This window comes from Glossina fuscipes, unplaced genomic scaffold (assembly GCF_014805625.2).
Source record: "Glossina fuscipes isolate IAEA_lab_2018 unplaced genomic scaffold, Yale_Gfus_2 0, whole genome shotgun sequence".
NCBI lineage: Eukaryota > Metazoa > Arthropoda > Insecta > Diptera > Glossinidae > Glossina > Glossina fuscipes.
The window spans coordinates 7,912,888-7,922,522 of NW_023998414.1; the positions used below are offsets into that span (position 1 = coordinate 7,912,888).

Consider the following 9,635-nt stretch of genomic DNA (forward strand, 5'->3'; position numbering starts at 1 on the left):
AAGACGCACAAGTTCCTATCACTGTTATCTAGATTTAATTTATTTCATACATTCCGGATTTACGCTAAATATATAGTAAATAGTCTAAGAAGTATTGAGGCCTCGCGAGACTGCCTTCATTGCTTCGTTATGCTATCATACACAATCACATTTGAGAACAACTACGCTAGCTATGTTATTAAAATCATTATCATTCAAGTTCTTAATATGTATATATATATTCTTTTTTTTTTTTGAGGAAATCCGCGCAAAGTTGATTTAATAAATTTAAAATTGTGTACAATCGTTTCAAATAAATATAATGAACGGTATAAGCTTGTTTGCCGGTAGTTTGCCGAAAGAGAAGAAAGGCAATAGCCAATCATTCGCTACAGCTGTTTAATTAAAGTCAGCTGTTTTCATATGCTTATTTATCTTCTTCGTTCTATTCATTGAGCACACTTGTGTGTACATATATATATATATATATATATATATATATATACACGTATTTTCTTTCTTCTCTTTCTCTGTTTTTTTTTGTGCGTGCTTCTTCTTCTAAAACAGTAATAGTATATCGCTTATCTCATTATATAGTTATACGCAGCCTTTTCCAAAATGACAACAAAGATGAAAGACTTATTTCACTTTTTTAAATTGAAGTTTTTCTCTTTTGTCATATATTCAAAAGTTACCTATTGATCATAGTAACTGCTTGGAGAATACATATTGTAAAAAAATTGTGATTAAAGGATTTTTATGGTAATATTGACAACACTTTTTTTTTTTTTTTAGCGAGTATAACGTAAACATAAACTAAACTAATAATTGAAAAATATTAGTGAATGAGTTATAATATTAATTTGCAGTGCAGTTGTGCGAGTGAAAAATGAGCTGTAATTACGCCGATGGCTTATCACCATATGCCAATAAAGGAGTGTTAGGTGTTCCAGAGCAATTCGACAACGAATCTGAAATCAATGAAAAGGTAAACAAATTAGCAGAATGGCTACAAGACGCTAAGCATGTTGTCGTGCATACGGGAGCAGGTATAAGTACCTCGGCCGGTATACCTGACTTCAGGTAACATTTGAAATTGTCTTCTATTTCGTTTTTTATTTTTATAATTGAAATTGTAAAAAGTTATTATTGTTATGCGTTTCCACAGAGGTCCGAATGGTGTCTGGACTTTAGAAAGAAAAGGGGAGAAACCAAATGTGAATGTATCGTTTAATGATGCGATACCCACTACAACGCATATGGCTTTACGGGGTCTAATAAGCAAAGGTTATATACAATATATAGTTAGTCAAAATATCGATGGTTTGCATATGAAATCAGGTGTTACGAGGAATTGCATATCCGAATTGCATGGCAATATATTTGTCGAGCAATGCAATAAATGTCGTCATCAGTTCGTAAGACCCTCAACTACAGGAACGGTCGGACAAAAGCCTTGTGGCGGTGCTTGCCGCCGTCGCTGTCGGGGCGGCATTCTCTTGGATAATGTCCTCGACTGGGAACATGATTTGCCCGAGAGAGATTTAGATATGGCACTTATGCATTCCACGTATGTAAATTTAAAATTGAAAAAAACTCAAATAGTAATTAGTAATTTTTTGCAGTCTGGCAGATATAAATATTACGTTAGGTACCACTTTACAAATCATTCCTAGCGGCAATCTGCCCCTGAAGAATAAGAAAAATGGCGGAAAATTGATTATCTGCAATCTACAACCTACTAAACACGTAATGTTAACCAGAGAGAGAGAGAGAGCAAGTGAAAGACGTTTTTAAAAGCGTTTTTTTTTTTTTTTTTTTAATTTAGGATAAAAAAGCAGATCTCATAATTCATGCTTACGTTGACGATGTAATGAGTAAGCTGTGCAAACGTTTGGGTTTAGAAATTGACGCCTACGATCCTCTAGATGATCCCACTAAACAGCCGACTAACCATGATCCAGGGTGGACGATAAAACCGCAACAGATCAAAGATATTGAAAAAACGTATAATGCCAAATTGAAAATCGCCGCCGCTCAACGCAAGGCAGAAAAAAATTCCTTCACATTTTTCAACGTAAAGGAGCCGTCACCTACGCGAAAGAAATGTAAAACTGAACTAAGTCATCTAACTTTAAAAAGTGAAATCAAAACCGAAAAATGCTCAGGTGGCACTATTACAAATGTGTAATATGAAGGTGTAAGGTGTGTTTATGTACAATTAGTCGTAAGAATTTCCTAATGAACGAAGATATCGATCGGTAGGCAAAAAAAAAAACAAAAAAAAAGTCAATATGCTTCACTAAAGATAAGGTCCATTACATTATCTTGCATATTTGTTATAAATAAAAAAAATTCATATTATAGGCAGACACTATCTCGAAGGATCGACTATCTTTCCTTTCCAAGCAATGCCTCAAGAGGTATGGAAACTACACACGAGCGATACTTGAGCCAGTTTCGCTGCGTACCATTTCGAGGCTTTTCGTTGTCAAATGGCGAAATGTTGAAATTAAAGATTCTTGAATGGAGCAACTTACTCCTCAAGTGACTCTTAGCTTTAATTACTAATTTTAATGTTGACGCGTCCTATCTTTGCCATACTTGTTCCTGATCATTATTACTTAAAGAGATCATGAATTTTGTTAATAGTGTTGGATTTTTAAGTTTGACCTCTTGCGCATATACAATGTGCGACCTTGCAAATAGTCTTGGGATGACAATGGGATTTGATTGTTTTTTTTAAGCGTGGGAATTAAACTCAAGTGCTCATCTTCTCACGATGCTTTATAGAAATTCGCCAGTATATGAGTTTGACGTTATCTACACATCAGGAACACAAAAGGAAAAAAAAAACCCGTAGGAAAAGAACAAAAGAAGATGATTTTTTTTTTTTAAACTTACAAGTTGCATATTTACTATTAATTTATTATATATATTGATTGAAATTTTTTTTGATTTATTTAATGTTTTGTTTCACAAAAAATTGCAATATAACAAGCAACATTTTACTAAAACAGTTGCAATTTACAGGACAACATGTCGCTTAGATTTGGACTAGGTGGATAGGTTTGATTCATGATACATGATTGTAGAAGAAGAGCGTGCACCAAAACAAAGAAGATTAACGTCTGCTCTCGGTAGCATTTCAATCCCCCCACATTTCGTGAAGCCCGCGGTGAAAGCAAGTGAGAGGAGCAAGCGAAGAGTTAGCGAAAGTGACAACAAATATATCCAAATTATTACAAAGCAATAATTTGCAGAAGCAGGAGAAGGCTAGACTGGACAAGACTTAAACATTATCGACAATTTTTGCAAAGAAACCTTGGCGAATAAGTAACAATGAAACATCGCAAGAGACCCATATCATAATCGAATTATTCAGCTATTCGATGGACCCAAACGTAGCGAATGAGTACAATTAATAATTGAAATTAATTCTTTAATATATCTCGAAGTTGACATGCTGTCCCTGTTCAATGATCAGCGAAGACACGACATCTTCAATATACGGGAACAACTTTCGCCTTTCAATCAACTTAAATAAAGTTCACAAGTTTTCTTGGGGAATAACTCTCGTCCTGCATTTCTAAAAAGTTCTGAAATACGTCAGCAGCCTTAACAATGGATTAGACCATTTCTAAGTTCACGTGGAAGGGTTTTAAGGTTAAGATTCTCTTTAGTTACCGATTCTCGCGATTTCCTAATTATTTATGTTATATCGAAGGGACCATGCCAGCTGTAGCACAATTCTTTTGTAGGCAATAAATATGAAACTCATTACTCTCCTATACCCAAACAACGTTGGTTTTACAAAGGTATATTAAATTTGCGAGGATGTATGCAATACGTGGAACGATTTGAGATAGACCCACTCTTTATTATATCGATAAATACATTATCACTTTCTAAATCGACTTAATCTTAAGAACGCGAATTTTTGAGAAACTTTCATCAAATTTAATACACTGACCTATTTTGGCCCAATGACGGACGATATGGAAAATAATTCGGATCGGACTACTTTTTCGGCCAATACGCCTAATAATGCTTTCTATTGCAGAAGTCATTATTAAAATAACTATAGAGTCGTATATGATATTTAATGGTGGGTTGTGGCCCACTGTAGTGCTTTTACGTATTTCATTAAGAGGTTTATTCATTTTTTAAATAATACCGTACCCGTCATTTAGTCGAATATGTCTAATAAGGGAAAATAGAATTAGTTGTATAGCGTTTCATCAGTTGCACGACGTTAGTTCCAGTATTTATCGATGAATCCAAATGTGTTACTTCTCTTAAAAGTAAATCTTGATTAATCGCCATATTTCGATAACTACATTTTTGTTTTGTTGAGAAGCTCGTTAACGAGTCAAATTTCGGTTTTCTTTTTAAAAGCAGGCAAATTGATTGTGGATGGAAGCGAATTAGTTAAATCGATTCTGAACATAAAGTTGAGTCAATACTCCAACAAAATATTTTGCGATTTATTATATTCAACAAGAAAAATAGTTGTGTGATAAAGAAAAAGGAAATAGAAATAGAGGGACAAAGGGACAGAGGTCCGCCATTAAAGATCTTACCTCACTTTGCCTAATGCAGTTAATTCATATGAAGACTTTTCAAAATAAGATGTATGTATATGAAAAGGGGCCGAAAAAAATGCTTCGATTCGAATCATTTTAATACCTAAAAGAATTTCTCCTGCAGCTGGCATACACATGAACATGAGACGGACAGATTTATGCACAAAATTATGAGCCAAAGGAAACCATAAAATACCCCAAGGGTTAGCATCAGCCCATCCGGTAAGAAAGTTTCGGTTGTCTGACTGTCGGTGTGTGCGTGTCTATGGAGTGCTTGTCGCTAGCTAACTTTACAATGGCACGTGAGTTTATATGCCACAACCTCCGACCGTCCGATCTTTTGGCTATATTAACTGGCTATGGCTAATTGGCTATGTTATTCTGTTATACAAAAGTGGCGTTCGACGTGGCCCTCTTACATAAAAATGCCTGAAGAATATTACTTTTTTTCATGAATTGATTCTGAATCGATGACTATAAGAAAAAATTCGCCTCTCCCACAATTTGTCCGCACAAGCTTAGTATACCCTTGCACCAAGCAATCGATGTACATCTATACTTCCTCGTCTATAAAAAATTATACGTACAACTTTTCATTGAGGAAACAAAATACGACAAACTATTTTGTTGAATTCAGGCATTGCCGATCACCGTTGCTCGGTCGCGATCAATTTTGCGCTGAACTGTCAAATGATCCTGCTAAGCATTTATACGAAGTTCCAGACCGCTGATCTAGATCAGGCTGGTTATGGAATTGGTGATAAATATTCTTAGGTGTTATATAAGTTGTTGAAATTTAATAAACCTCCACCGCACTTCACAACAAATTTTAAATATAATGTACACGAAAAAAAAAAAAAAAAATGTTAAGATAACGAAATTTTGTAAAATAAAAAATAAAAATAAAAAAAGGAAAGTTTATTTTTAATATGCTTTTTTCTACCGGCTTAAAATTACATTGCTCTTGTTCTTCCTATGTACATTTGGCCTATCGTCTGAGTATGTAGCAGCTTTAGGAAGGTGTAAATAAAAGGCAGATTTTTATATGAATTTTTAATTAAATCATATTTTTTTTCAATTTTTTTTTGTTTTGTTTTGTTTTTTTTTTTTTTTCTTCAAAGTACGTCATTTGAGTTGTTATGCATTTTAAGTAGAGATAGAAATTCTTACAATTACGTGTGAGTTTATGCTTGTGAGTGTGTGAGCGTGTACGTGTACGTGTGTGTGTGTGTATGTGTATGTAAGTTTGTATATATATATATATATATGTTTTATGTAAAATGCTATTCAATTCTACTCGAGTATGGTTCGATTCAATTTTTTTATTTTTATTTTTTAACGTATGGTTCCTCTTTAACTTAAATTATTTATTTATTTTATATATTTTTGCATGCATTGTACTTAAGTTAAATGTATTTAATTATTCCATAATTTCAAACAAGATGTTTTTATTATTAAAATTCTTTTCATATATATATATATATATATTTATATATATATTTTTATAGCTTTTGTTTCTTTTCGAATTATATTTTTTTGCTTTATTAACAAATTTACGATAATATTGCTTTTATAATTTTATTTTATATATTTTTTTTTTATTTTAGCTCCTCTCCATAATTAAGAAAACTTGAATGTTTTATTTATTTTTGATTATTTTTTTCTTTACTAAGGCTACATATAATTATTAAAATATTTTCTGCTTTACACATATTCATAAATGTCTTATTATTTTTAATTATCTTTTAAAATTAATTTTCTTAAACAATAATTCTCATTAATGTATATCATAATTAAATATTTAATCTTTATTGTAAATATTATTGTTTTTATTTAGTTTTTTTTTTTTTTTCATTTTTTCCTTTTTTCTTTCGAATTTAAATAATAGTCGGTATGTAAATGAATCAATTTGATACAAACATTTTTTTTTTTTTTTTTTTTTGTTTTACAGTAATTATATTTATACTTTTTATATATATTATGTAGGTATAAATATTTATAATCCTGACCGTGCGAAACATGCAGTAAATTCTTCGTAAATAAATATCAATTTACTGACCCATATCGATGACATAGGAGCTGAAAGAGGCCCCGAGAATTTCTTTTGTGAATGTTAAGCAATAAAATCAACTTTTTGTACAACAATAGCGTCTATGAGCTTAATTGGAGACATGAAAAAGAGAACCTATGGACATTAAAGGCAAACTATTATGAAAAAAAAAAAATTTATTTCTCTATTCTTTTTTCAATTATTTTGCTCTTTTTCAGGTTGGATATATATCGTAGCGGTATATATATATATATATATATATATGCAGTATAGGTCGCTGAATTTGTCTTTATCTTCGAAACACTTACTACATTTTTCGCAGGGCCATGATTGCAAATATTTAATATTATTATATATATATATATTTATATGTATATATATTTGTATATATATGTTCATCTATGAAACATTTGTTGCACTTTTCGCAGAGACAGGTTTACAAAAATTTGATAATACTAAATACTTCGAGTCCGGGCTCTACGAAAAGTGCATATTTCGTAGGTGAACATGTATAAATTTCGTAGATGAATAAATATATATATATATATATATATATATGTATATATATGTATAGCTACGTTTAATTTAAAATCTATTGGTGTAACTATCAGAAATACTTCTGGTTTCGTCAAAAATGTTATTTTTTTTGGTGGCTTTCACACATTATTTATATTAAAACATTTTATAGGTGTCTCAAAATGAGTTAATTTTTTTTGTCTTCTAAATAAAACGCATTTTTTTATCTGATATTTGTGAATCCCCGGGGCGGGGGGGGGGGGGGCCCTCTCCACCCACCCGCTTTAAAACTGTGAAATGTGAGCTCATTCTGCGACACCTTTTATAAAACTAACAAGAAGAAATTAATAAAAGTATTCGGTTTATTAATGCAAAGAGAGGATGGATAATAATTTAAATGAAGCTAAACATTGATTTATATATTTTAAAAAAAAAAAAAAAAAAAAAAAAAAAAAAAAAAAATTCGGTGGTATCCATCATCATATACTGACGATGATGTTGCTTGGGGATTTTAGAGCTGCGTCAACATAACAATTATTTAAAACAATATTACAACATTATCATAATAGAATTGTAGTAAAAACATTGTAAACATAGAATGAAAACTTAGTATTGACGAGTCCATGTGAACATTGAACATTGAACATTATATCGGGAAATTTGTTTTAGAATATCTGATTTCAGTTCTCCACTGGTGTACACCATCAGAATGTAAATTTCAAATTTGCAAATATTTATCAATTCGATCATTGGCATCCGATTTCAATGATATTCAAACTCGTCTTGATCTACACAAAAAGAAAAAAAAAAAAAAAATCATTTTGGACAGTCATTACCATCCTCTACGAAATAGGACCATACAATGACAAGAATAAGAATACGAAAAATATTACAAAAATGAAAGTGTCTATCGTCCCTCCTATGCGAAAATTGTTCGGACATAAGCTCAGTTTGCGGCGAGAATTACAAAAATTAAAACCTTGGAAGTTTATCATGAGTAAAGTATACATCATTACATGGTAACTTCATAAAATTTTTGCACAGTCACAGCGAAAAAAAATCATCCTTCCTTTTGCACCCTACACCACCACCACTTGCGGAGTACATTTAGTTCGGTCGTGTGCAACACGCAAAAGAGCTTCAGATGAAACCACCTTTTATTATACCGATCGATAACGAATCATCATAATCTGAATTGATCTAAGCCTGTCTGTCCGTCTGATGTTCGTCCATGTAAATTTGCGTTCAAGCTACAGGTCAATACAATTTTGAGATACAGTGACATGTTTTGACCCAAGGACAAACGCTGTTGAATATGCTTGGGGGGATCGTTTCACTTTTTCGACCACTTCCCCTATTTTAACGACCTATTCGAAACGGTCGGTATTATGAGAGAAAAAATTATAATTTTCACAATTTCTGGGCAAAAGTGACTAAGTATGAAGTAGTAGTATTCTTTGAATCGGCTAAGGCAATTTTTTTAGTCCTATTAATTGAAAGTTTAATCAGGAGAGATTCGAGAAGAGATGGGATAATATCAAGGACAGGCAAGGGTAAAATATGTCTGCACTACTCTGAATCAGAGTTAGAACTGAAAATGACTGAAAATCATCAGCATTAGTCCAAAAATGAAATGTTCTCAAGAAAGAAAACGACTTAGTACGAAAACTTGAGAGCAACATCTGCAAAAAATCTGCTAAGTTGTAAGTTTCGAAACGACTCGATTGCATGCGGTATTCTACCAGCCATTACGAGGATGTAATTTTTTTGAAGTTTTCCAGCTCAGAAGACTGTTGAAATAAAGATTACCGAAGAAATGACCCGATGGGTCATTGGGTTGGATGGCTTTTGACATGTTACGGTCAATGTTGTTTGGCGAACAGAATTTGGCATATTTTCGAACTCGGGCATGTACAAATATGCGGACGACGGGAAGCAAATGAAGATCAATTTCAATTGAGCAATGAGAACCACCTAGGGGATATCGTTAAAAGCGGTTCACGTACTTGGGGAACTAAGGCAAGATGTACAGTTTAAGAGATCTATGCAGGAGGAGATGGAGCACCGAAATGGGTCACCATTATTTAAAAAAACTAAAATTTTTGCTTTCAAGGAGATCTTGAATTGCAAAAACGACCCAACCCTAACGCACGTTGTTAGCATTAAAGTCTCCACATATTAACTCGGGGACATCAGACCTGTACAATCATCTAAGGAATGTAACAAGTTATGATCAGAAGCTCACTACAGGATTATTATTATTTTTATTAATAATATTGGTAATCATTTCATAATGTAAGGATTTTTTACCTGCCGTGGAATCGCCGTTTCATGATCTAACGAGTTTTTATTTGTTATGGAGACGGCAATCTTGGGATTGAATCGTTTAACAATCGTGGGTATATTCAGGGGAGACAAGTTAGGGAAGTTTGCAAGTGAAAGGGAAAAGTTGGGATTTAGATGAGCCTAAGTATTTTGAGAGAAGGAAAGGAGTAGACATGACT

At 32.5% G+C, this 9,635-nt stretch overlaps 1 protein-coding gene across 3 annotated transcripts; it reads left to right on the forward strand.

Moving 5' to 3' along the window:
- The first annotated feature begins 550 nt into the window (after nucleotides 1–550).
- LOC119640618 (NAD-dependent protein deacetylase Sirt6) lies at nucleotides 551–2,891 on the forward strand. 3 transcript variants are annotated; one of them, XM_038038803.1, is made up of 6 exons: nucleotides 551–710; nucleotides 775–784; nucleotides 849–1,062; nucleotides 1,148–1,549; nucleotides 1,605–1,728; nucleotides 1,808–2,891. In XM_038038803.1, the coding sequence occupies exons 3-6, from the start codon at nucleotides 869–871 to the stop codon at nucleotides 2,168–2,170; spliced, it is 1,083 nt and encodes a 360-aa protein (XP_037894731.1). In that variant the 5' UTR covers nucleotides 551–710; nucleotides 775–784; nucleotides 849–868; the 3' UTR covers nucleotides 2,171–2,891. The 3 variants fall into 3 exon arrangements, with proteins under 3 accessions (XP_037894731.1, XP_037894715.1, XP_037894722.1); XM_038038787.1 differs by lacking the exon at nucleotides 775–784 and having other exon boundaries at nucleotides 551–741; XM_038038794.1 differs by lacking the exon at nucleotides 775–784 and having other exon boundaries at nucleotides 551–741; nucleotides 854–1,062.
- The last annotated feature ends 6,744 nt before the right edge of the window (nucleotides 2,892–9,635 follow it).